General features: G+C 38.0%; 3 protein-coding genes across 4 annotated transcripts; 2 read left to right on the top strand and 1 right to left on the bottom strand.

Annotated features, from left to right (window-relative positions):
- The first annotated feature begins 478 nt into the window (after positions 1-478).
- Positions 479-10,261, top strand: LOC110795408 (increased DNA methylation 3). Of its 2 annotated transcripts, none has more exons than XM_022000413.2 (3): positions 479-641; positions 9,074-9,281; positions 9,667-10,261. In XM_022000413.2, exons 2-3 carry the CDS (start codon positions 9,122-9,124, stop codon positions 9,945-9,947), a joined length of 441 nt encoding a protein of 146 aa, XP_021856105.1. In that variant the 5' UTR covers positions 479-641; positions 9,074-9,121; the 3' UTR covers positions 9,948-10,261. The 2 variants fall into 2 exon arrangements, with proteins under 2 accessions (XP_021856105.1, XP_021856104.1); XM_022000412.2 differs by having other exon boundaries at positions 480-641; positions 9,071-9,281.
- A 146-nt stretch (positions 10,262-10,407) lies between these two features.
- On the top strand, positions 10,408-13,578 carry LOC110795406 (probable inorganic phosphate transporter 1-9). Its single transcript, XM_022000410.2, has 2 exons — positions 10,408-12,403; positions 12,676-13,578. The coding sequence occupies exons 1-2, from the start codon at positions 11,709-11,711 to the stop codon at positions 13,541-13,543; spliced, it is 1,563 nt and encodes a 520-aa protein (XP_021856102.1). The 5' UTR covers positions 10,408-11,708; the 3' UTR covers positions 13,544-13,578.
- Positions 13,579-13,689: 111 nt separating this feature from the next.
- Positions 13,690-15,507, bottom strand: LOC110795407 (cysteine protease XCP2-like). Its single transcript, XM_022000411.2, has 4 exons — positions 14,974-15,507; positions 14,625-14,860; positions 14,141-14,281; positions 13,690-14,054 (listed from the first exon to the last, which is right to left on the bottom strand). Exons 1-4 carry the CDS (start codon positions 15,464-15,466, stop codon positions 13,839-13,841), a joined length of 1,086 nt encoding a protein of 361 aa, XP_021856103.1. The 5' UTR covers positions 15,467-15,507; the 3' UTR covers positions 13,690-13,838.
- Positions 15,508-26,145: the final 10,638 nt, after the last annotated feature.

The following is a 26,145-nucleotide window of genomic DNA, read 5'->3' as shown; positions in this document are numbered from 1 at the left end:
ATGCGATATGCCCTATCAAATTCTGCCTCAATCACCACTGAAACAATAAACAATTGATAGATTGATACTTCCTCCGTATTTATTTAAGAGATACACTTGTCTTTTCCGGCCGTATTTTTTTAAGAGATACACTTTCCATTTTTAGTAACTTATCAACCCACCATCTAATTAAATAATACATCTTATTTACCCTATGACTCACAATCCTATTAAACAAATAATTTTAGAAACCCACCTCACCTCCCACTCCCAAAATGACATGTTTTCACTTATTTACTTATTAAAATATCTACCCAACTCCACTTGCTTTGTTATTTTATTTAATTCAATTATATTTTTTAATACTCGTGCCCGATCAAGTGTATTCCTTGAATAAAGACGGAGTGCGTCCAATAATACCGGTAGTCGCTAAAAGTGTAATCTCTAATTGATTTTTTATTTTTTATTTTTTTTAAAGTAGAAAAGAATCGTGTCTCACATCAAACTCCAAAGCGCATTTCGCAGTATAGCAGGCTAGCAGCTGCATCTCCTTCCTCGTCTTAAAACCCTCCAACAAAAGCAGCATCTTCTAATTGCAGTTGTATCTCTGGTCGGCGCCGCCTCTGCAAACCACCTCTCCTTCTCCGCTGCTGCTATTCTCGGTAATTATCTGCAATTGATTTTTCCGTTGATTTTATTTGTATTTTTATTGATTCAAATTTGTTAAATATATTCTGTTGGGTATTTTGTTAGCTTTGTTTTGATACGATTCTCATAAAACTGATTAGGATTACTGATTAAATTTTTCTGATACGATGGGGTTCACATTATTAAATCTATTCTGCTGGCTTTGTTTTGGTGTTGTTTTATGTCTAATTAGTCTAAACCCACTCCATAATTCTACTTGAAATTCGAATAATCCTTAACATATGATTCGATATTTTATATGATTTGGTTTAGAGATATGATAGTCATATCATCAAGTGAAATTTCAGTTCTTTTTGTCTTTCATTATATCATCATAATGCCTATGTTCATATTTGGTTGTTTACTGACCTACTGTGGTGGGTTTTAGGTTAAGAATCATAGGCCAGATTCTGTGTCTTTCTTTCTTCTCATTAGATCACAATGCCTATGTTCACTGTTGTGGGTTTTAGGTTAAGAATCTTATGCGAGATTCCATGTCTTTTTCTTTCTCATTTGGTTACAATACCCATTGTCATGTGAAGTTGCACATCAAGCTTACTTGTTTAAGAAATATAGTCATCCAATAAGTTCATTTTGTGAACTTGTGAGGAATAAATACAGGGCTGGTTCTGGACCATTGGCATGAGCAAGGATCCCAAATGGGGCCTCCTTTTTTAGATTTGATAATAAGCAATCGAGTTGGCTTAGGGCTATGCATGTGAATGTTAGGTTTACTGATTTTTGAAGGGCGCTAGTTCTAATTGTTTTAAAAGTACTCAACTATTACCTTTATTTCCCCCCGTTAATGATTTGTTACTCCAAATGCCGTTGCCAGACTATTCTCTCATTTATGTTTGTAATTTGTGCATCATTTTTTCCTCCCCAATTTGATTCGTATGTTAATCAACGTTGGGGAACTCCGAGTTGTTGGATATTTGTGTTGCGATTTAATACGACAAAAGAAAATGTTGCAACAATAATATAATTAAAATATAATTAGAATAAACTTATCTCAGTATCGTGATGAACGAGGTGAACGATTTGGAACAATTGTCGCGCAGTGGCCGAACCACTGCTCTAAAAGACAATTTCGCGCTACCCCGATGCAGTAGAACGCTTGCGGTTGTCCTCCAGGGTTAACACGACATCAAGACTTGTGTGCACTCACAAGACTCGATTGGAGACCAGAATACTTGCCCAAAACTAGAAGAGACATTTTAGAGGGAAGATGAATGTGTTTGCATTTCAGGGAGAATGTTATGTTATGTATTGGTCAAGTCTTGATTATATAAATATATAATCAAGAAGATGGGAATTTCAATAGTCAAAAGAGGGGAGTTATAAGGAGAGATTAATGCTCAATACTGTAACACATAAGATTCTCCGTAACAATGACAATCATAATGGGTGATTAAAAACAAAGAATATGTAGGCCCCAGTGTATAAAAAAGCGCAAAGCGCACTATAGCGATATGAGTCCTAAAGCTTAAGCGCAAGGCGCAAGCGTAAGGCGCGTGCTTCATCGAAGTGAAACACACCTTTTAAGAATTAAAGGTTTTTTACTATTATGCATATATATCTTTTTAAAATAACCACAAAAATAAAGCATATAACATAGTGTTTATCCAGAAGTTAGGGTCGGCTGCTGTGACTGTTGTCTTCATCTTTTCCCTTTTTTTTTGGACTTTTGGTCTACTTTCTATTGTTAAGGATTAATAGGGAGTGGTCCAAAACACAATAACAACATATAAAAAAGCTTTCAACGTAAAGTAATAAAAAAAATTAAAAAATATAAATGAAGCGCCAAAAGCGCGCTGAAGCCCTGAAGCTCGAAGCTTTAGGGAAAAACGCTTAATTACACAAGTGTGTTGGGCCGAGTCGAGCTCAGGCATGGGGTGGGTTGTGGGCCTACCAGTGCTTAAAAAAGCGCGCTTAAAACCCCATATATAAAGAAATGAAGAAGTTGGTATTTTATCAATGTGAGACATTTCCCCTTTCACTTTCACTCTTTTATTTTGCATTTCCAACAAGAATTTCCAACAATCCCCCATAGGTTCGAAGATGGAAAAAGAAAGAAAGAAGGAATTTGAATTTTGGGCAAAACAAACAATTGAATAGGTGTCAATGTTTCGCGACTTGAATTAACACTTAGTGACATTTAAGCTAGGATCTCTTTCATATCAAGTGACATTCGTCTTGAACTCAATAGGAAGCTAGAAACCCGTTACTCACAACACACAATTGAACATGTATGATATTCTGAATCTCTGCCTATAAAAGTGACGCATTATACTGGGCATACATCCGTAACCTGGATGCTCATAGGTGCTCTAGAGAATAGCCCATATCACAATTCTCATAGGAAGCGGCCACACTTCCGCACCTACGTAGGTGAATCCCATCAAGTGTGAGCTACATCACACCACAAAAAATGAGCATCCACTTAGGTGTGAAATTGTGGCCGCTTCCTAAAGAAATTGTGATATGCGCTATTCTCTAGAGCACCTACGAGCATCTAGGTTTCGGACGTATGGCCAGTATAATGCGTCACTTTTATTGGCGTAGATTCATAATATTATACATGTTCAATTGTGTGCTTTGAGTGATGAGTTTTCAACATCCTTTTAAGTTCACTAAGCGTTAATTCAAGTCGCAAGACATTGACACTTATTCAATCGTTTGTTTTGCCCAAAAACAATTTCTTTCTTTTCACATATTCTAACCTGTGGGGGATTGTTGGAAGTTCTATATGTTCAAGAAGCCCACAAATGAGAGTGAAAAAAGAGAGTAGTCTTTTTATCCCACATGAAAAGAATCCCAAGCATTTCCTTACTTAATATAGTGGGGGTTAGTAATACAATTTGTTTGAGAAAGTGGAAAAGAGGTCTTGGTGGACACACTCACACACACACGTTGACCGGGTCGGACTTGGGCCTTGGGTCATGCGTGGGTGGGTCGTGGGCCCACCCATTTGTTTTGTTCAATCAATGTTATTGGGAATCTTATGGTCGTTACACCATTTATTCCGTAACCGTAGGGAGTTAATTTCTCCTTTATTATCTCCTTTTGACTATTGAATTTCCCATCCTCTTGATTATATAAATATATAATCAAGACTTGATCAATTACAGAGTATCTCAAAAACACACAAAAACGTTCATCTCCTCTCTCTAAAATCTCTTCCGTTTTTGGGAAAATATTCTGATCTCCAATTGAGTCTTGTGAGTGCACATAAGTCTTGATTTCGTGTTAACCCTTGGGGACAACCGCAAGTGTTCTACTGCACCGGGTAACGCGGAATTGTCTTTTAGAGCAGTGGTTCAGCCACGGCACGACAATCGTTCTAAATCGTTCACCTCGTTCATCACGATATTGAGATAAGTTTATTCTAATTATATTCTAATTATATTATTGTTGCAACATTATTTTTTTATCGTATTAAATCGCAACAATTTGTTGTCTTTTATGACTTTAATTGATTACTATCTTTTAATAATTCATTTTTTTATGTATAAATAAGTTGTAGCCCTTGAATTATGTATTGAGGATCCAACATTTTCACAATTGCACACGACCTAGATAATAGTTGAGACACACCTAGATTAATGAAGTCACCGGCCTCCTTTATAGAAGTCAAACGTAGTTAGTTTTTGATGGTTTATGGATTTGTAGCTCAGGGATGTAAATCTAGTGAGAGGAGACATTCACTAGTTTTTGTTAGGAAGATCTAAGCTTTATAGAAAGTTTTGTGTGAACTCTCAAGTTAATACGTACTCACTTCTCCGCCCGTAAATAATAAGACAATTTCTAGATATACTCCCTCCGTCCTGGAATACTCGACCCGGTTTGACCGGCACATAATTTAAGGGACTTGAATTGACTTATTCAATTTAATAGGTAGTAGTTGATAGTGGGGTATTATTTTAATGTAGTTAGTGGGAAATGAGTAAAGGGGTGGGGTTGGGGGAGAGTAGGGGTTGAATTTTTAATTACTTTTTGTATGGAGTAGGGGGTAGGTGGGTTAATAGGGGTGGAGTGAGAAATAATATAATATTGTTAGAATATTTCCATTTTTAGAAACAGGTCAAGTATTAAGGGACGGCCCGATAAGGAAAACAGGTCAAGTATTCCGGGACGGAGGGAGTAGTTAGTTCGAATCTGAAGTTTTCCACATTACATTTAAGGCAATTTTGCTAAAAACAACCTTTTATAACCCATTTTTTTGCGAGAAACAACCTTTTAAAAAAAAACTTGCAAAAAAAGACCTTAAACTAAAAAAACTTGCGAGAGACAACCTTTTATGTCTTTTCCGGCGTTGACTACTCATTCCGGCATTGAATTCGCCGGTTTTGCTAACCTCACCCTTTTCCTCTTAAAACCAAAAAGGCAAATTTGCCAAAAACAACCTTTTATAACTACTTTTTTTGCGAGAAACAACCTTTTAAAAAAAAATTGCGAAAAAGAACCTTAAACTAAAAAAAACTTGCGAGAGACAACCATTTTGGGTTTTCTGGCGTTGACCACTAATTTTCGGCCTTGACTTGCCATGTGCATGTCACATGTTTTCGTTTTTTCTTATTTACACTCATTTCCCTCCATATTCTCTCATATAAAATTAAAGTAGTTGATTAAAACCTAAAATAAATGAATTACAATTGATTAATAGTATACTTAGATATCTCCTTATTTCGAAACCCTTACCTTTAAAAACTTTATGCATATGGTAAAGATAATTCTCAAGTTAATTGTCTCGCTGCAACACAAAAATACATTTATTCGCATTTTACATATAACCTCCGCATATGAGAAAAAAAATACCTAATTTCGCCACCCTTTTCCAATCAAATAAACAATATTCTTGATGTTTGTAGTAGAGTAACGTGGAAAACCTTAATTCCGGAAATTAGTGGTAAACATCAAGGACGGAAATTAGTGGTCAACGCCAGAAAATCCAAAATGGTTGTCTCTCGCAAGTTTTTTTTAGTTTAAGGTCTTTTTTCTCAAAAAAAATAAATTAAAAGGTTGTTTCTCGCAAAAAATTGGTTATAAAAGGTTGTTTTTGGCAAATTTGCCTTTTGGTTTTAAGGGGAAAAGGGTAAGGTTAGGAAAAGCGGCGAAGTCAATGCCGGAAATGAGTAGTCAACGCCGGAAAAGACAAAAAGGTTGTCTCTCGCAAGTTTTTTTTAGTTTAAGGTCCTTTTTCGCAATTGTTTTTTTAAAAGGTTGTTTCTCGCAAAAAATGTGTTATAAAAGGTTGTTTTTAGCAAATTTGCCTACATTTAATGATTCTTTCACGAAGAATTCCAAAGAAAGATTTCATCAATGTGGTGGAGATATGAAGTATATAGTTTTGAAAGATCATTATGGTTTTTAACTCGTATTGTTAAAAATAAGCCCCAAATTAAATATTGCATATTATTTTGGGACTTTTTAGGAACTTCAACAGATGGAAGCAAGTTTCCGATGTTTCCAGAATTTATTACAAAGACAAGTAATGAACTAATTGTTGATAAGTATTACTCCCTCCGTATTTATTTAAGGGATACACTTGGCCGGATACGGGTATTAAGAAAAAGAATTGAATGAAATAAAATAATAAAACAAGTGGGGTTGGATAGATCATAGATATTTTAATAAGTAAACAAGTGGGGACCATGTCATTTTGGGGGGTGAAAGGTGGGGTGGGTTTCTGAAATTATTTGTTTAATAGGATGGTGGGTCATAGGGTAAATTAGATGTATTATTTAATTAGATGGTGGGGTTGATAACTTACTAAATATGGCAAGTGTATCTCTTAAATAAATACGGCCGGAAAAGGCAAGTGTATCCCTTAAATAAATATGGAGGGAGTACTTGGCTTTAGATGTGTATCAACGTATCACTGTAGCCAAATGCAAGGTATAGTCGGGTGGCAAAACCTTTATCCTCTTTGTACAAGATGGTTGTGTCAGGTTTGTATAGCTGTCAATCTCCTTGCTTCAAAACTTCCAACCTCGTTGCTTTGTTCCCCCTTCCCAATTTAAGGCTTCCAAATCCCCCCTTTATCTCTTGATTGCCTTTGAGATTTCATATCATTTATATCTCCATCTAGTTGTGATAAATTGGATTAGCAGTTGCCATTGGTAGTCATTGGGCTTGTGCCTAGTGCCAACATTTTCACCCATTGGCTAACCAACTGGATAATTCCTGTGGCTTGCCTTCCTTTCAGTTTAAAATCTTTTCAACCATATAATATGATGTCGTTTGGCTCTTGATAATGTATTCTACCACTGTCGCACTCTTGCCTCTAGCCAACTGAAGGAAATTGATCAACTGTGTTTTTACTCTTTGTTCGCTTCCTTTCCATGAAGTAGGAGATGGTCGTCCCGTTGTCGTCCCGTTATCGCTTTTGGGTCAATTGGAATTTGGAAACAACCTCTCTGCAATTGCAGGGGTAAGGTTGCGTACACCCGACCCCCCCTTACCCCGCTTCTTGCGGGAGCCTCTTTGAGGCAATGGGGTAATGATAATGATAATGATGGGTTGGGGGGGATATGTTAGTGAAGGGGGTGCATAATTCAGTCCTTGCTGAGATTATTTTGTTATCATTTTCCTATGGAAACCCTTCATCTTTATATATAGTTCTATATTGCTCTGTGTTACCTTTATTTTTCCCGCTAGACCTGAATTTGAGGCTTCAACCTCTTAGACAGTAGTGGTAGATACAAAACTTGGTATCTTCAGATTTTTTTTTGTTGTTGCTCGTAACGAAGTGGCTTCATTTGGTTTATTGTATTGCATCCTGTCTTTATCTATAAGGACGTTCCTTATTATTACTCAGATTTATCCCATGATTAAGATTTTAAGAAGTGTGGTGAAGCTGGGCTTTCACTGCGGAAGCTACTCTATACACACAATTTCTCCTCATTACAGCGGCTTCCAAGCTAAGTAGGTTTAGTTAGCTTGAACGGAAGTAGTTGGCTCATATACTCGTAGAAAAAGCCTTAACTTGGCTCTTTATAGATCACACATATCTGAACAAACTAAGTACTTTCATATGTGGTGGAAAAAACTTGTTTTGCTTGGTTATGCTATATGAACTTTTGTCTTTTTTCGTTTCTCCTCTTTCCCGATGAAAGGCTAAGCTAGGCATGTAATGTTTTCACAAATGGGTGGCTAAATTGACTGTAAGATTTTGTCTAGTCATAAGCTTTCAATATAATTGGAGCTAATAGCTGAGATGTTTGTGCACTGTAGGTCTGTAGTTGACAACTGGTTGTTGTAGTGTTGGTAATTTGGTGATTTAAGTACTAATCAGTCATTTCTTCATCATATATGATCAACTTTTTTTAAAGAATAAGTCCGGATGTTAGGTTATGGGTATTTTGAGTTCACAGATATGTGAAGTTGATATTCTCTCTTTACAGACTTTTTATGCTATAAACTCTGAATTTCTTTGTAGTAAAGTAATCGTGGCTGAATTCTTCCTCAACAACTAGTCTAGGACATATGTTCATCACTGAGCATTGATTCTACTGAACTGCTCATAATCTCTCAGAGAGGTATTCAAGTTGAGACCTTTTTGCCTCTCTGGTATTCGTATTCTAGAGTGGAAGGTAACTCAATTTATGATGAGAATGGACTTATGAATGATCTATTGCTTTGATTTACTACCTTGAATTCCACAGTTTCAGAGGGGGCTTGTAAATCCCTTCATGTGTCAGCTGCTGGTACAACCTTGCTTACCCTGATAATTGACCATCGTGTGAGCTATGGTTGATAAGGTTGACTGTTTATTACTGCCGCTTAGCTCTCGCTTTGGCAGGACTCACGCACGAGAGTACTAGACTGTTATTCTTATCTCAGCTTTTCGCTTCCTGATTTTTGTAAGATATTGGGATTTTGGTTCACTTTTGCGTCTGCAGGCAGGGTTAGTTTTGGATTTGTGGTATTTACTAGTGACTAAAATCACTCAACTATTTTTTTTCTGGGTGATTTTACTAAATAGCCTTGTGTGTTAATCACAATGGCAAATGACCCTGAAAACATCAGGGATAGTCCGCGGATGAAATATGTGTTTGTGTTAGGTATCTTTTTGTCCCAGAACACATAGTGCCTTGACAACTTCCTGCCAGAGAGAGAAAGGGAGACAATTGGTGGGATCACGATGCAACATCTTTCACATGCTTATCTTCTTGGAGTCAGGCATTAGATTTATAAATCATGCTTTAAATTTTTAAAGTTGTGGTTTAATTTTTACTGTTGTTATGCCCATGTGGTTTTACGATCCTTGCTTTACGTGTGAAAGATGTTTTCAGTTGTGTTCTTTCAGTCACAAAATTTTCTATTCCAAGTGCAGTTAACTGGCTAGTTATCGATGGTAAAGTTTAATTTGGGTTTGGTGATTTTCTAATACATTTCACAGCAGGTAGAATTCTAGTTCAATTTTGTAAGTACCAAAGTTGTCGAAGTTGATATGGGAGAGAAATCTACGCTTGAAAACCCAACCCCGGTTGTTCTTACTGGAACAGCTCGAGAAGGAACAGCTGGACCTGCTATTGGCCATGTTGACATTGGAATAAGTGATTCAGCTTACTTGTTTCGAGTTGCACTTCCTGGTGTTAGGAAGGACCAATGTAAGTTTCTCTTTTCCTCTATAGATTCTTATAAAGCTGGCTTCCTTTTTTGAGAAGGCATTGAGCTGGCTAATAGATCCGATTGGTTCAGCTTCATGGTCAGGTACTCAAGTGTTCTTTGTATGGTCTGAATTGCACTGACCTGAAGTCCTGAACCTGACTAATTAACAACAAGAAAATCAGAACCCAAAACTCCCTGGTTGATTAATTGGCGATCTCCATTAAGTTGTTGAATATGATGAAGCTGCGTATATAACATGTTTTCCTTTGTGCATTGGTTTTACTTTTGTTCTATAGGAATTTAAAAAAAAACTGAAAAAAAGTGTGTTGACTGACTGGGTTAAATAGTAGTATTATTATTAATATTGAAAGCTTGCGTGTGCAGGTGAGTTAAGCTGTGAGATAGAACATGATGGGAAGGTTCATCTGCAAGGAGTTGTAACAGGGGGGGAACTAGCTCAAAAGAATCCTAAAACTGTGTACCACACAAACTTGGCCCAACTAAGTCCACCGGGACCGTTCTCCATCTCATTCCAGTTGCCTGGTCCTGTTGATCCGAGGTTATTCTCACCCACTTTCAGGTCAGATGGTATCCTGGAGGGTGTTGTGATGAAATACAGGGCACCTGGTGTACCCCCATGTGGTAATCAGTTTGATCCTGCGTAGCTGAAAAAGTTTATCCGCAATTCTGTGATGTAGCTTCTGAAATAGAATGTAAAGGTATGTGTTCTGTTAGTTTACCAAATTAGCACATTGGAAACTAGTCGATAGGTTAGCTGGATACTAGGTGGTAGAGTTTCTCAATGATGTGACAAACTTGCTGACCTGTCTGGTCTGGTCTGGTCTTGGGGTTTTTGACATTTGATTGTATTGTACACAACTCATGAGTCATGAGCCTTGGCTGAAGTTAACTATTGATTCTTGGCTATGGTCTATGGATTAATATTAGTGATGTAATGTGAAATTGAATCTCGTTCTCATATTGTTCCCTTGCTTGCATGTGTATGGAATTGAGGATGGAAAGGATGGAAACTGCCTTAAAATAAATCAAAACCTTCCGATGTCAGAAAGAATTATAGAATGGGATGTTGTTGACTTTTCTATGCCTTTCTCTTTCCATATGTATCCTGGGAAGAGCACATATGTTATAGAGCCTACCTTTGATTAGTAGCATTACGTTAGCTTTAGGATTAGTTGTTTACGGCTCTCTTTCATTTCATAAGAGTAGCATCCGAAGACTTACATCTCCCAACATTGACTGGTAAATAGATGTCTGAGGTTGGTGTTAATCGTATGAGATTTGATTTCTAGGGATTCAAAGTTGGATTTTATGAGTTTCCACGAAAGCACAGTTAAAATTTCGGTACGATGTACTAATAGTAATGGAAGAAGAGCAAGTCAAAACTGCAAGGGCCACAAAAATTTAATGACAATATTAGGATTGATTACAAACAGCAACTCGTGTTTTTGAAACTTGTTGCATTTAGAGAGAGGATAGGTTTGGTTGTTTGACAGTTGACTTGGTTATGTAATTTTATGTCAGTACTAGTACTTGGTTACTTACTGTAGTGAAAGTCAATTTCTCAAAACTTTGGAAAAATGTCAAAGCTGGGCAGGAGATGCAGGGTTCAATTAAAAGGAAGGGAAAAGGGTGATCCCAGACTGCCGCCCGCAAGTGCAGACATGAGTGTGCGTGGAGGGGTGAGTGTTGTTGTGTCACATGTACACTGGTTTCAACGTGCACTTACGAGACAGTGGAGGCTGCCTTTCTTTTGTGGCTTTAGCCTTTAGCCACAGCAGCTCGAATTACCTGATCAGAAATGAGCTCATGGAGTGACCTGAAACTCTGAAAATACTTCTACTGAATACCGAAATTAAAGCACGTTTCAACTCCTCCGTATATAACCTATTTTGATACGTTAAAAGTTATCATAAGTCTCTATGCTACTAGATTTTTATTGCAGCTTTTTTTAAAAAAAATATAAGAGCAAAACTCGATAACACTTTTGATACGATATCACGTTAGAAGAAAATCCTTTAGAAGTCATAGTGAAACCGTCATTCCGCCAGTTCCAGTAGGGATAGGGATAGAGATAGGGCTAGGAACAGTGAGAGCGAGAGCGCGCACATATAACATGCAAACAAACAAAGACTATAATAGTAAGTTGAAAATTTTGGTTGTCAGTAGTGAGTAGGATGTTTAGTGGAGCCAAGTTATGAGAGTGAAATTCGATTCTTGGACTGCATTTGCCAACAAGTCAAAGTCTACTCTTTTTGAAAAAGCTTGATTATCTTTGTTTATTACGGAGTATTATTATTAGTTTATACCGAATAAAATGTTGATTATAAATGCTCCATAATTGAGCAAACACTTGTTTCCTAACTTGAAAACCTCTGGGTATTTTTTCTTGCTAAAAATAAGCAAAAATGGGGCTAAAAGTGCTATCAGCTCTAGACACAGCAAAAACACAATATTACCACTTTAAAGCCATAATAATAGCTGGGATGGGCCTCTTCTCCGACGCTTATGACCTGTTCTGCATTCCTCCAGTTACCATCCTCCTCGGCCACGTCTACTACTCCGACCATAACCCGAGTACTGAATTCCCAGCAGTTGTTATCTCAGCAATGGTTGCTGTTGCCCTTATTGGAACTGCCCTTGGTCAGGTTGTCTTTGGCTTCCTTGGGGATCGGGTGGGCCGTAGAAAGGTCTATGGCTTGGCCCTAGCCCTCATGGTGTTTTCCTCATTTGGGTGTGGTTTCTCTATTTGTACTTCTAGGACGTGTGTCCTCCTTAGCTTGGCCTTCTTTAGGTTCCTCCTTGGTGTTGGCATTGGTGGGGACTATCCTTTGTCGGCCACAATCATGTCTGAGTTTGCTAATAAGCGCACTCGTGGGGCATTTATTGCCGCCGTCTTCTCCATGCAGGGGCTTGGGATATTGTTTAGCTCTATGGTAACTTTGACTGTCTGTGCTATCTTTGACCGGGCTACTAAAGCCTCCAAAGATCATAAAAGGCATATCATGGCAGCTGATTTGGCGTGGCGGATCATACTTATGCTTGGGGCTGTCCCCGCTGCCATCACTTTCTATTGGCGTATGAAGATGCCTGAAACTGCCAGGTATCCACCCCCAATTCCATTTATAGTATCAAATTAATTCATGTAGGATAAGTGATAATGGTCTGATTTTTCAAAGGACTCGTCTAAATCTTTCTAATCTGGTCTGCATCTTCTAAGGACTCGTCTAAATCTTTCTGTTCTGGTCTGAATCTTTTTAGTATTCGTCCAAATCTTTCTAATCTGATATTAATCTTCTAAGGACTTGTTTAAATCTTTCAAATCTGGAGATAAAAGACTTCACTTGTTAATTGAAAAAGTTAATTATAAATTAGGTACACAGCTTTGGTGGAGCACAATGTGGTACAAGCAGCAAAAGATATGGGGAAGGTCATGGATGTTAACATGAACCAAGTATTGGATGATGCTTTGTCAACGCCTCCGGCACCACCTCCCTCTACTTACCCTCTTTTCTCGAAACAATTCCTCCACCGCCATGGCCAACACCTCTTCTCCTGTGCTGCAACTTGGTTCCTAGTCGATGTTGTCTTCTACAGCAGCAATCTCTTTCAGTCTCACATATACAAGTCTTTTCTTCCGTCTAATTCTGAAATAAAGGTGAATGCATTTCAACATGCTTACCAAGTAGCCAGACTCCAGGCAATCATGGCTGTATGCTCGACAATCCCTGGATACTGGTTTACTGTCATTTTTATTGATCGTATGGGAAGAAGGAAAATCCAAATGGTGGGTTTTGTTCTCATGGCTGCTTCTTTATTCGCCATAGGAGTGCCTTATGATTACTTGAATCGTAAGAAACTAAAAATAGGGTTCATGGTCCTTTACGGGTGTACATTCTTCTTCTCCAATTTCGGCCCAAATACCACCACTTTCACAGTTCCTGCTGAGCTTTTTCCTGCAAGGTTTAGGGCAACATGCCATGGGATCTCGGGAGCTGTTGGTAAGTTAGGGGCCATTATTGGGTCAATCGCGTTTTTGTGGGGGACTCATGATAAGAAAGAGGATGGTTACAAGAAAGCAATTGGAATGACTGGTTCTTTGATCATTTTGGGTGTGATTTCCCTTGTTGGAGCTGTTGTGACTTATTTCTTTACCCCAGAGACGAAAGGAAGGTCGTTGGAAGAGAACGAGGGAGAGACTACACCCAATGAGAACAACGAAGCTAATGTACTTCCTGCTTAAGTGTCTGATTTCAGGTTAGAGTTGCATAGTTTTTCCATCGGGGCATCATTTTTGAATTCATTGTCCCTTACTTGAGAACTGCCCGTCAAAAAAAAAAAAAAACTTATGTTTAAGGAGAAAAGAACGGGGCCTAGAATGCTACACCGTAATGTAAATGCTAGATTTTTTTTTATTGAGAACTGCTTGAATTACAGAGAAATTACAGTGTCAAATTGAATCATAAAAGAAATCCCTGTATTTTGCAGGAAAACTAAAACAGATCGAAAATGATCTGCTGATTAATAATGGAATTGGATCACTTGTTCTTAGTAGGGTAAGAAGCCATCTTGTTGATACCACACATTCCTTCTGGTTTGCCAGTATTCCTCTTCATCCTGATGAATCCCTTCTCTCCCCATTTGCTTCCCCATGAGTTCTTCACTATAATGTAATCTGACCCCTTGGTTGATCCGTATCCGACTGCTGCAACTCCATGATCCAATGCAGTCCCACAGTGTCCATCAAAAACACCCTGTAAGTCAACAAAAATATTAGGGTCAAGGTCAACCAATGATATTTGGTTTGATTTAGTTTGATTTGATTTGATGGTTTACTTACCCCGCTGTAGAACTGGAAGTCTCTGCTAGAGGCCTCAATAGCAACGCTTACAGGCTGATGGGCCAGTGCTTTGACGAGGCTTGCATCGTCGTTGGCTGGTACGTCATGGTACCCATCAATGGTGATCGCTTCATTAACATCCTGACAACCAATCAACCCCACATTATGAATGTATGGTCATTTTAGGAGATCATTTTCATGCAAAGCACCAAAAACAATCACTAACAAAGTCCAATTGTATTGTATAATTAGCAAGTATACCAATATTGACAAACTTTGATATTATTATGGCCAAGGACAAATATTAGGGGCCTCATTTTGGATCAACATGATAGTGACTTTGTCTAACAAATTTGACTATATATAATTGTATATTTGAATAAAACACCACTACAAAAAACTTTGGACATGTTCGGTGTTATTGTAGTCTTTTCTTTAAGTCATTTGTATGTTACTCCGTTGTATTTTGAACTTAAAAGCATACCTTCTTGTTATCACAAGTGCCTTCCTCCATAAGGTAAGGGTAGTCATCTTCTTTGTGAAGTCCATTGTTGCCCATGATGTATTGGAAGGCATAGTCCATAAGGCCACCATTGCAGCCATTGTTGTAAGTGTTGTCACAGTCGATCAATTCTTGCTCCGAAAGTGAAGTCAAGTTCCCTGTCACGATCTGGTTGATTCCTTCTACTGAAGCCACTGTTGAAAATGCCCAACAACTACCTGTATAAATCAATATCCAAACATCATTACAGTACAGTAAGTAATTAAGCGTGAAAATAGAAGTGTTGCATCTCTAAATAAAAACTAAAGAAGTATTATAGATTAATACCCACCACAATTGCCTTGGTTTTTGACAGGAGTAACAGCACCTTTCTTTCTCCAGTCAACAGATTTGGGCAGGGCCTCAAACTGGACATCTTTGTAGCTAAATTCCAAGGCCTTACCTGTCTTGGGAAGTTCTGCATTAAGGCCCAAATATTTCTTCTTGAACTCATCATGGGTCATGTCAGAGAACTCGTTAAGGCCCAACCAATAATTCTGTACCTTCTTGTTAGTCTCATCAATGTGATCTAAGTTGTCCCTAAACACCTCAAACCTATGCAACTTCTCTTCAATGTTGTGGTAAATCTTTCCATGTCTCTCAACCCATGACTCAAACAGCCTTATTAGCCGGTCTATGGACGAAAGGTCGTGTGAACCATAACCTACAATCGAGAAATGGTGGTCGTCGTGAATAAGATCATTACCGGCAAAGACACACCTAGAGGCGAACAATGAGACTGATAGCGAGAGTAAAAGGAGCTTTGAGAAAGCGGCGAAAGCCATTTGTAGCTACAAGTGTTGTGAGAAATGAGGATGAGATGTTGAAGGAAATAGGAGTCAATTTATAGAGATTTCTAATTAGTAATTAGTAGTATTAAAAGTTAATTATAATTAGATGATAATATTGCTTTCAAGGAAAGTTTATGACTTGGTTGTGTATGCAGTATACGGAGTCTTAAAGCTTAGTTCTGACAGCAAGCCTTTGAGTCCAAGTTTTGTTTTTGGCATGCATGCCAAGTTGTAGTGTATACATCTCTTTTTTATCCTTTAAACAAACACAAAAATTAATTGATCAATTGTTTCTTCATTATAATCCCCGGCCATAGGCAGTGTCGTTAAAAGGATGGCTACGGGTCCGATTGAGTGAGATTTATGTTGTTTCTGATAGACTAGTGGAAGGTACGTGCGTTGCACGTTGAATAAGATACTATATTTTGTACGTTATGGAAAATATAATTAGATTATTTACATACAGTTCATCATTATTGATTACATTGACTTTGTTTTTTTTACATACAAAAGTACGTACATAGTAAAAAAAAAATGTTTAGAAGAAGCTTAGTGATACAAGATATGCACAGTGTAACACCTAGTCATCTTTCTCTTATACCACAAGATAAGTTGTTTCTTTGGGCATTTTGCAACAAAAGCTTTTTCACCATATCCAACTTGGTACCTATTATTCAAGAGATTTTCAAGACCACGCATTATCTTCTTATCAGATTGGCAATTAGTAATATATTAATTTAATTTATTTTAGAATGAATAAAATATTTATTAGAATCAAAATACATGTCAAAATTTGGATAACTGATCGCTAAATACACTTGTTATTCAAAAAAAAAAGCACAACCGAAATTGCCAGATCATTCAGCTTCCTCTAACCATATTTTGACAACAAAATACTTACTTCTAAGTGTCATGAAAACCCAAAGCGAAATCAGCGCGTCTCCTGTGAGATCAGTCACACCATCAACTTGATGGTGTGACGAACGCGAAACCAATAGCGTACCTCTCATAAAACTATAAAAAAAAGTAACATATCTAAACTATAGAAGTAACATACCTAAACTAAAAAAGTACCTCCTCTAAAATTATAAAAAAAAAGTAACATGTATAAACTATAGAAGTAACATACCTAAACTAAAAAAAGTACCTCCTCTAAAATTATAAAAAAAAAGTAACATGTCTAAACTATATAAGTAACATACCTAAATTTGCAAGTGTGAACTGGTCTCACCATTAGTTGATGGTGAGGACAGTCTCATATAAGAATTTTGGAAGCGAGATAACATCAGATACAATGAACAGGAAAGTCAAAGAAGTTGTTGCAGCACGTTCTAACTATAAACGTGATTTTGAGCCCGTTCATAGAACGGATGGTTGTATAGTTGTTGTTCAGATGTCTTTTGAAGTTTTAATTAGTGAGTACTTGTGATTTTTGGTAATATATGAATTAAATAGAGGTGTAATTTAAAAGTTGAAAAAATATAAAAATTATAAGTTGAATAAATATTGGATGTTAAAGGGGTGGAGTGCAAGAGACAATCAATATATTAGAGTATTAATAACTTGATGTTGAATAAGGATAATGGAGTGGAAGAGGCATTAGAAGTTGTAATCATAGAAACAATAAAAAAAAAATTGAAAAAAAACAAAACAAAATGATGGATGAAAGGAGAGATGCCACATGACTTCTAATAAAGAGATGCCACATGGCTTCTAATAATGTATGGTGTTCCTTTTTAAATACTAGGTATAGAACGGGCGGTTGTATAGTTGTTGTTCAGATGTATTTTGAAGTTTTAATTAGTGAGTACTTGTGATTTTTGGTAATATATGAATTAAATAGAGGTGTAATTTGAAAGTTGAAAAAATATAAAAATTATATGTTGAATAAATATTGGATGTTAAAGGGGTGGAGTGCAAGAGACAATCAATAGTATTAAGAACTTGATGTTGAATAAGGATAATGGAGTGGAATAGGCATTAGAAGTTGTAACTCATAGAAACAATAAAAAAAAATTAAAAAAAAACAAAACAAAATGATGGATGAAAGGAGAGATGCCACATGGCTTCTAATAAAGAGATGCCACGTGACTTCTAATAAGTATGATATTCCTTTTTAAATACTAGGTATAGATTTGATTTATATGCAAATAATTATCTGAAATCTTGTGTTTCATTTGTAAATAGGTTTGGCCCATATAATAATAATTAGTTAAAAACGATTTATATTTCGGATTAGAGGGAGCAAGACAAAGGGTTCCCAAAAATAAACCAAATGACATTAGTTGTGGACCAATTTAAGTGTAAATCTGGAATACACAAAGATAGGTTTACCATATGTTTCCTCTTGAATTTAGTGTTTGGTCCCTTATTTCAGTCCACATTCAAACACACTACAATATCGCTACACTTCTGTACATACAATTAACCACTCACGGGATCACTACAAAGTATTTGAAAGGTTACTGGTATTCGGGATTATTTCACTTATATAAGCTACGAAGTATTACACTATAAGTAAGATTAAAAAGTGACGAAAGGAGTAATTCGTATAACGTATTATCACATATGGAGTAATTATAATCTATATTGTTAAAATCCTCGTGTAAGACGGTTGGACCTTGCCTACCTAATCAAACAATGCTAAATAAGCTTATTAAAAATCTATACTCCATCCGTCCCGGAATACTCGACCTGGTTTGACCGGCACAAAATTTAAGGGACTTGAATTGACTTATTTAATTTAATAGGTAGTAATTGATAGTGGGGTATTATTTTAATGTAGTTAGTGGGGGGTGGGTTAAGAGGTGGGGTTGGGGGAGAGTAAGGGTTGAATTTTTAATTATTTTTTGTATGGAGTAGGGGGTAGGTGGGTTAATAGGGGTGGAGTGAGAAATAATATAATATTGTTAGAATATTTCCATTTTTAGAAACAGGTCAAGTATTAAGGGACGGCCCGATAAGGAAAACAGGTCAAGTATTCCGGGACGGAGGGAGTACTAATATATTAAAAGGCGTTCTTAAGAAAGTATACGTGTCACGTATACCTCTCCTCATTACGCCACATCACCACTAATTAGCACCATGACATGTCATTACAACCAAAAACATGTAACAAGAATCGAACACCAGACCTCTTTGTTAAAAGTTACATTTCCTACCATCTTAGCCAACCACAACTTATGTTATATCTTTCTATATAAACATATATATTCTTTTGACGTTAAATAATAAAGAAGGAAAAAAAGGGAATCATTACTTAATTTATAAATGTATAGTTATTACTTTTCCAGCTTAAGCCTCAAAAAGAAAAATAACAAAAAATGGTGTAATAAATCAACTAATTATGAAGAAAAGTATCTAACTTTGTTTTGATTTTCGAATGTGGGATTTCATATTTGGGAATTTTGTTGATCGGCCACTAATCTTGTGTCACCACCGTAATTTGATGTCATTTGATGTCGACGACGACTCCATCTATATGTGCACATATTTACAAAATAAATAAACTCGAATAAAAGTAAGAAACCGGGGCAACGCCCGAGCCACACACTAGTTAATACATTCAAAGTTGTTTCTCATATACGCCCAAGTCCTAACACATTTATGTAAAGCTTTTTAAGCAATGTCATATATCTGAAGTGATCTTGGAAGAATACACTACTCAATTTGATTATAACTCATATATCACTCTTCATTTACTTCTCATAAATCTGAAAGCATATATAACACGTTGTTAATAAATTAGACAATAAGAATGAACGTCTACTGTGAATATTAAATCAATGCTTTCTCGTCTGGGGGGGTGTACGTGTCTTGTTCTGCAACAGAAAAATATTCAGTTTTTGTTATATTTTACACTGCTAATAATTTTCTTGCAATTGGATAGGAAACCTTCAAAGTGTGGGGTGTTTGAGGATGACCCAAGAGCTGTAACCGCTACTCATAACTGTACAATGATGGTTGTAGCTCTAATTGGTGCTCACCCTGCGTAAGTATCATGAAAGCTGAAATGCCTTCTTATTTTATCATAGTATTAGCTCTATCTTGGGTTTTCAGATGTGGATAATGATATTCTTATTGGCTTAAAAGTTTTAACAGTTTATTTGTTGGTATCCTTACGTATTTCTTTATATGTCCCTTTAGCTATAAAAAACTATGTCTCCGATGAGTCCAATTGTGTTCTTTGGTCTTTATGGATCATATTCTGACACGAAATATGATCCCCGCATTTAACCGTAGCTTAAAAGTTAATTAACTAATCCTGAATTTAAATAGTACTAATACGTATCTTAATTTTTTTTTTAACACATTAAATAGAGAGCACCAGTTTGGCCGTTTGTATTTTGGTACGGACTATTAAATATATGATATCCTCATCGAATCCCTTAGTAAAACACAGAGCGAGCAAAGACAAACAAAATGAGGATTCGTGATTTTCGGACTCTGACAATCAAACTAAAAACCACCGAACCAAACTCCCCTTGCTATGATACTGAACAATCCAAATTGAATAAAATCAGTAAAAAAATTAAGCATGCATGTATTATTAAAAACAAATTTAGACTCAGATAATCAAACCAAAAACCTCCAAATCAAACTCCGCTTGCTATGGTACTGAACAATCCAAATTGAATAGATCCATTCAAAAATTTAAGCATGCATTATAATTATAATAATACTACATGTTCCGGGGTTGAAACGATGGAAGGAGCGTCCTTGATATCTTGAGTTCCGGGTCACGTGCGGTGCCTGCAAGATGAACTCCGGGCCAAGGGGGGGTCCCCGAGGCGGAGCCTCCGACGCTCAAGTCAGTACATTTGATGTATAAAATGAGGTGTTTAGGGGAGAGAAAGAGAGTAAGGTGGCTTCTCTAGGGTTAGAGAATGACCCCTTTACCTTGCCCTTTGAGGAGTATATATAGTGCCTCTGTTGGGCCTTTGAGGCCTTGTAAGGGATATTGGGCTTGAGTGGATTTTATTGGCTTTTAGGTTAAAATGGTGGGCCCATTTTAACACCCCAACAAATGCCCCCCAGACCCAATTCTATTTGAAAAATGGGTTGGGTGTTGATTTTGATCACTTGGCAGTGAAAGTTAATTTTACCTTCGGATTTTACCTTCGGATTTTACCTTCGGATTTTACTTTCGGCTCGGATTGTAACGTCGATTCGAGTTGTAATCTCGGAGTGATTTTTAACCTCGCTCTTCAAATCCGAAGATCTGTTTAAGAACGTGCTTCTAAAATCGGCTCGGATTGTAACATCGGTTCGAGTTGTAATCTCGGAGCGATTTCTTTACTTCGGCTCGGATTGTAACGTCGATTCGAGTTGTAATCTCGGAGCGATTTTTAACCTCGCTCTTCAAATCCGAAGATCTGTTCAAGAACGTGCTTCTAAAATCGGCTCGGATTGTAACATCGGTTCGAGTTGTAATCTCGTAGCGATTTCTTTACTTCGGCTCGGATTGTAACGTCGATTCGAGTTGTAATCTCGGAGCGATTTTTAACCTCGCTCTTCAAATCCGAAGATCTGTTCAAGAACGTGCTTCTAAAATCGGCTCGGATTGTAACATCGGTTCGAGTTGTAATCTCGGAGCGATTTCTTTACTTCGGCTCGGATTGTAACGTCGATTCGAGTTGTAATCTCGGAGCGATTTTTAACCTCGCTCTTCAAATCCGAAGATCTGTTCAAGAACGTGCTTCTAAAATCGGCTCGGATTGTAACATCGGTTCGAGTTGTAATCTCGGAGCGATTTCTTTACTTCGGCTCGGATTGTAACGTCGATTCGAGTTGTAATCTCGGAGCGATTTTTAACCTCGCTCTTCAAATCCGAAGATCTGTTCAAGAACGTGCTTCTAAAATCGGCTCGGATTGTAACATCGGTTCGAGTTGTAATCTCGGAGCGGTTTCTTTACCTCGGCTCGGATTGTAACGTCGATTCGAGTTGTAATCTCGGAGCGATTTTTAACCTCGTTCTTCAAATCCGGAGATCTGTTTAAGAACGTGCTTCTAAAATCGGCTCGGATTGTAACATCGGTTCGAGTTGTAATTTCGGAGCGATTTCTTTACTTCGGCTCGGATTGTAACGTCGATTCGAGTTGTAATCTCGGAGCGATTTTTAACCTCGCTCTTCAAATCCGAAGATCTGTTCAAGAACGTGCTTCTAAAATCGGCTCGGATTGTAACATCGGTTCGAGTTGTAATCTCGTAGCGATTTCTTTACTTCGGCTCGGATTGTAACGTCGATTCGAGTTGTAATCTCGGAGCGATTTTTAACCTCGCTCTTCAAATCCGAAGATCTGTTCAAGAACGTGCTTCTAAAATCGGCTCGGATTGTAACATCGGTTCGAGTTGTAATCTCGTAGCGATTTCTTTACTTCGGCTCGGATTGTAACGTCGATTCGAGTTGTAATCTCGGAGAGATTTTTAACCTCGCTCTTCAAATCCGAAGATCTGTTCAAGAACGTGCTTCTAAAATCGGCTCGGATTGTAACATCGGTTCGAGTTGTAATCTCGGAGCGATTTCTTTACTTCGGCTCGGATTGTAACGTCGATTCGAGTTGTAATCTCGGAGCGATTTTTAACCTCGCTCTTCAAATCCGAAGATCTGTTCAAGAACGTGCTTCTAAAATCGGCTCGCATTGTAACATCGGTTCGAGTTGTAATCTCGGAGCGGTTTCTTTACCTCGGCTCGGATTGTAACGTCGATTCGAGTTGTAATCTCGGAGCGATTTTCAACCTCGTTCTTCAAATCCGGAGATCTGTTTAAGAACGTGCTTCTAAAATCGGCTCGGATTGTAACATCGGTTCGAGTTGTAATCTCGGAGCGGCTTTTTACCTTCGGATCGGTTTTATCCTTCGGATTTTTACCTTCGGCTCGGTTTTATCCTTCGGATTTTTACCTTCGGATTTTTACCTTCGGCTCCGTTTTATCCTTCGGATTTTTACCTTCGGCTCGGTTTTATCCTTCGGATTTTTACCTTCGGAAGTGATGTAGTGCCATCATGCCAATGTATGCTGTTGTTACCAATCGTGCAAGGTGATTGTGGGCTCAGTTGAGTCTGAGTTGTGGAAACTTGCTTTATTTCCAAATTCATAACTTTCACGCGTGAGCTGTTACTGGCTCAAAAAATCTGTACTCAAGCAAAATGAATCCTCTTTATTCTGAAAATGAGTTTGCAGATCTGGGAGAGTGGGAAAGCATCTTTACTTGGCCTTGAGGCTACTGGGCCACCAAAATGTAGTAACAATTTGTAGCAACAATTTGTAGCAACATTATTTGTCACCACACTACCCATTATAACGTAATTTGTTGACAAACAGTAATTTTTGGTCGGCTATTTCAGATTTCCGGCCATTTTTGCGGTTGAACATAATAGTATGAAAATGTGGATTTTCATGGGTTATTGCTCTCGATCCCCACAGACGGCGCCAAATTGTTCCGGGGTTGAAACGATGGAAGGAGCGTCCTTGATATCTTGAGTTCCGGGTCACGTGCGGTGCCTGCAAGATGAACTCCGGGCCAAGGGGGGGGTCCCCGAGGCGGAGCCTCCGACGCTCAAGTCAGTACATTTGATGTATAAAATGAGGTGTTTAGGGGAGAGAAAGAGAGTAAGGTGGCTTCTCTAGGGTTAGAGAATGACCCCTTTACCTTGCCCTTTGAGGGGTATATATAGTGCCTTTGTTGGGCCTTTGAGGCCTTGTAAGGGATATTGGGCTTGAGTGGATTTTATTGGCTTTTAGGTTAAAATGGTGGGCCCATTTTAACACCCCAACACTACATAATCTATTAGGGGAGCAAAATTAGGAGAGAACAATGGACATGTCTTCTGGGTATTCGAAGAAAAGCTTAAAATCCGAAATTTGCAATTCAAACACCAACGGAAGTAGAGAGTAAACCTGCAAACATTATTCTCCATGTAAAAATGGAACGAAATTATACACAAATTCGGTTGATTTAGTTGAAAGCATGTAAAAATGGAATTAAATTAAATAAGAACTCAATTGAATTGGGAAAAAAATAAAATCAGCCCCAATTGATAGTGAGAAGTATTGGCAAAGAAAAATTACTTCCAGCAAAATTGAGAGAAGGGAGGCCGACACTTACTTTTTATGAAGAACATAATTTGATAAGAGATTGACTTTTTTGATCAGAGGAACCGTTCAAGCTCCATTAATTAACAATAGCTTTGGCTCTTTAGGAAAGAAGAAGGAAGTGCTTTTTTTCTCTTCTTGGGAATATTCAGTAGATTTTTGTTTTTTTAGGAAAGAAGAAGGAAGGTGAGGGTCAAGTGGTCAACAATATCTTAGGATGCTTGGAATGCAACAACAAAAGACACATGTGAAGATCATGCAAGGAATAGTTGCTGTAATTACAAGCTATGATAGGGGTATAATAGGAATAAGAAAATTACGTAAAGTTGGATGAAAGCTAAGTTGGATGAAGGGGCTTTTTATAGAAGAGAAGATATTGTGTATATTGTAATTATATGTTTGTAATTATTTATTTAATTACCTAATTAGCCTTGTACAAAATCTTGTATAAATAACTCAGTGGTTAGTGAAAAAAATCACGGAATTGAATTCTTTCATGGTATCATATTAGGTTACCTTCCTCTAAACCTAAACCCAGCCGTCGCCTTTCTCTATTCTCCTTCTTCTTCCTGTAGCTTCTTCTCCCTTCTCCAATGGCAGATGCAAAATTTCATTCTTCCCTAACTGTGACTAACATTAAGTCACTCATTCCAATCACTCTTGATTTGGAAACCAACCAATATCATTCATAGGTGACGCTTTTCATGATTCAGGCTCGCATTCACGCTGTAATCGATCACATCATTCCTCCTACGGAGGACGATTCCAAGAAAGCTTACTAAGAAGCCACAGCTGTCGCTCCTTCTCTATGGCTTCGCCTGGACTCCATAGTCCCTGGATTTATGCAACTGTTTCTTTTGACATTCTTGACTCCATCATTGTGGTGGATGATCTGGCGGAGCGGGCCGGCTTGGAAGCGTGTGGCTGACCTGATTCAAGATAACCAAAACGCTAGGGCTGTGTATCTTGAGACACAATTCACCAACACACCTGGAAAATTCTCTACAACTTATGCAAATCGGATCAAGAACATCTCAGACCAACTGGCGAATATTGGAGCCCCTGTTTCAGACCAGCGTATGGTGCTACGTTTGCTCGCCAGATTACGAGAAGCATACAACAACTTTGCCACCATCATCCGACATAAGGATGTGCTTCCTACCTTGCAAAGGCATGTTCGTGTCTGAAGATGGCAGAAGCAGCAATGAAAGAACGTGCAACCCTTGAGTCCGCTTCTACAACCCTTCTCACCGTCGATGATGAACCCGATGCACGTCCAACTCCGCACTATATGAACCTCATCCAACAATACTCATAGACGTAATAACAATAATAATAGAGGCAAGAAAAAATTGGCGTGGCAAGGGGAATAGTAACAACCACCACGGTGGCAAGGGTGGTCGTGGTGGTGGGCACAACCACGATGCTTGCAGAGGGGCATCACAGGCACAACCACAATAGTATGCTCACTGACAGCCTCCGTATTATGCGCAATGGCAGCCTCCATATTATCTCATGGCTCAACCCCCATGTCCTTGCCCTTCTGTTTCGTGGTAGCTGATGAGCGGCATTTATGTCGCTCTAGGCCTAGGATTTTATAGAATTTTATTATGCTTTTTGATAGTTTTGCATAGTTTTGTTGCATTTTTATCCCCTTATTCCATCTTTGTACTTTTCAGGTAAAAATGTTGAAATGATGGAAAATGGCAGAGAATTGCTCGAACAGAGCCCGTGCGATCGCACGGAATTTATGTGCGTTCGCACGGGTCAGCAAAGTTGCCTCCAAAGTCAAGCAGGTTCGTGTGCTCGTGCCCCCAGGAGTGTGTGTTCGCACAAATTCGGAAAATCGATGCAGGAACTATATGGGAATTTGTGCGACCGCACCAGAAGAAGAGCTCGTTCGCACGAATCTGGAAAATCGATGCAGGAATTATGAGTGATTTTGTGCGATCGCACCGCAGAGGAGCCCGCTCGCACGGAATTTCGGTGGGCTCGCACTGAATTCCTGTGCGAGCACATGAGGATTTATGAAGAATTGGCCAAGTCAGAACCGTGCGATCGCACGGTTGCTGAGCACGATTGCACGACACGAAGGAGGAAAATCGTCGCTGTGCTCGTTCGCATGGAATCACATCACGATTGCACAGGTGCGATCGCAGCTGGGTATGCCCGTTCGCACGGCTGCGCGGGATTCAGTTTTCGAGTTTAAATCTCTTATTTTTGGGGTTTAGTATAAATAGAATTTTCATTATTTTCATAAAAAAATTAATTTCAGAAATAGAATTTAGGAAGTTTTAGATATTTTGCTCTTCAAGCTAGTGTTCTAGAGAGAGAAACTCATTGATTTCAAGCTTCAAATCTGTAATTCGTTCAACTCTTCTCTTTTTTTTGCAATATAATTTTTAGTTTCTTAATTCTTGCTCTTGCTTTGTTGTTGATTGTTCTTCAATTCCTTAATTTCTTGAATTCTTGATTTCATTGATTGAAGTTACTTTGATTTTCAATTTGTTATTTGATTGTGCAATTGAACTCTTAATTCTCTTCTCCTACTCCTTCAATTTCATGCTTGCTAGCTTAGA

The sequence above is a fragment of the Spinacia oleracea genome, chromosome 5, assembly GCF_020520425.1.
Source record: "Spinacia oleracea cultivar Varoflay chromosome 5, BTI_SOV_V1, whole genome shotgun sequence".
Taxonomy (NCBI): Eukaryota; Viridiplantae; Streptophyta; class Magnoliopsida; order Caryophyllales; family Amaranthaceae; genus Spinacia; species Spinacia oleracea.
The sequence above is the reverse complement of the archived record's forward strand: the minus strand, read 5'-3'. Positions and strand labels throughout refer to the sequence as shown.

Coding starts and splice junctions, on each gene's coding strand:
- LOC110795407 (XM_022000411.2), bottom strand. CDS start 15,466: ATGGCTTTCGCCGCTTTCTCAAAGCTCCTTTTACTCTCGCTATCAGTC. Junction 14,282..14,624: donor GCACTTGTGATAACAAGAAG/GTATGCTTTTAA, acceptor ATTGGTTGTCAG/GATGTTAATGAAGCGATCAC. Junction 14,055..14,140: donor ACTTCCAGTTCTACAGCGGG/GTAAGTAAACCA, acceptor GTTGACTTACAG/GGTGTTTTTGATGGACACTG.
- LOC110795406 (XM_022000410.2), top strand. CDS start 11,709: ATGGGGCTAAAAGTGCTATCAGCTCTAGACACAGCAAAAACACAATAT. Junction 12,404..12,675: donor AAGATGCCTGAAACTGCCAG/GTATCCACCCCC, acceptor ATTATAAATTAG/GTACACAGCTTTGGTGGAGC.
- LOC110795408 (XM_022000413.2), top strand. CDS start 9,122: ATGGGAGAGAAATCTACGCTTGAAAACCCAACCCCGGTTGTTCTTACT. Junction 9,282..9,666: donor TGGTGTTAGGAAGGACCAAT/GTAAGTTTCTCT, acceptor TTGCGTGTGCAG/GTGAGTTAAGCTGTGAGATA.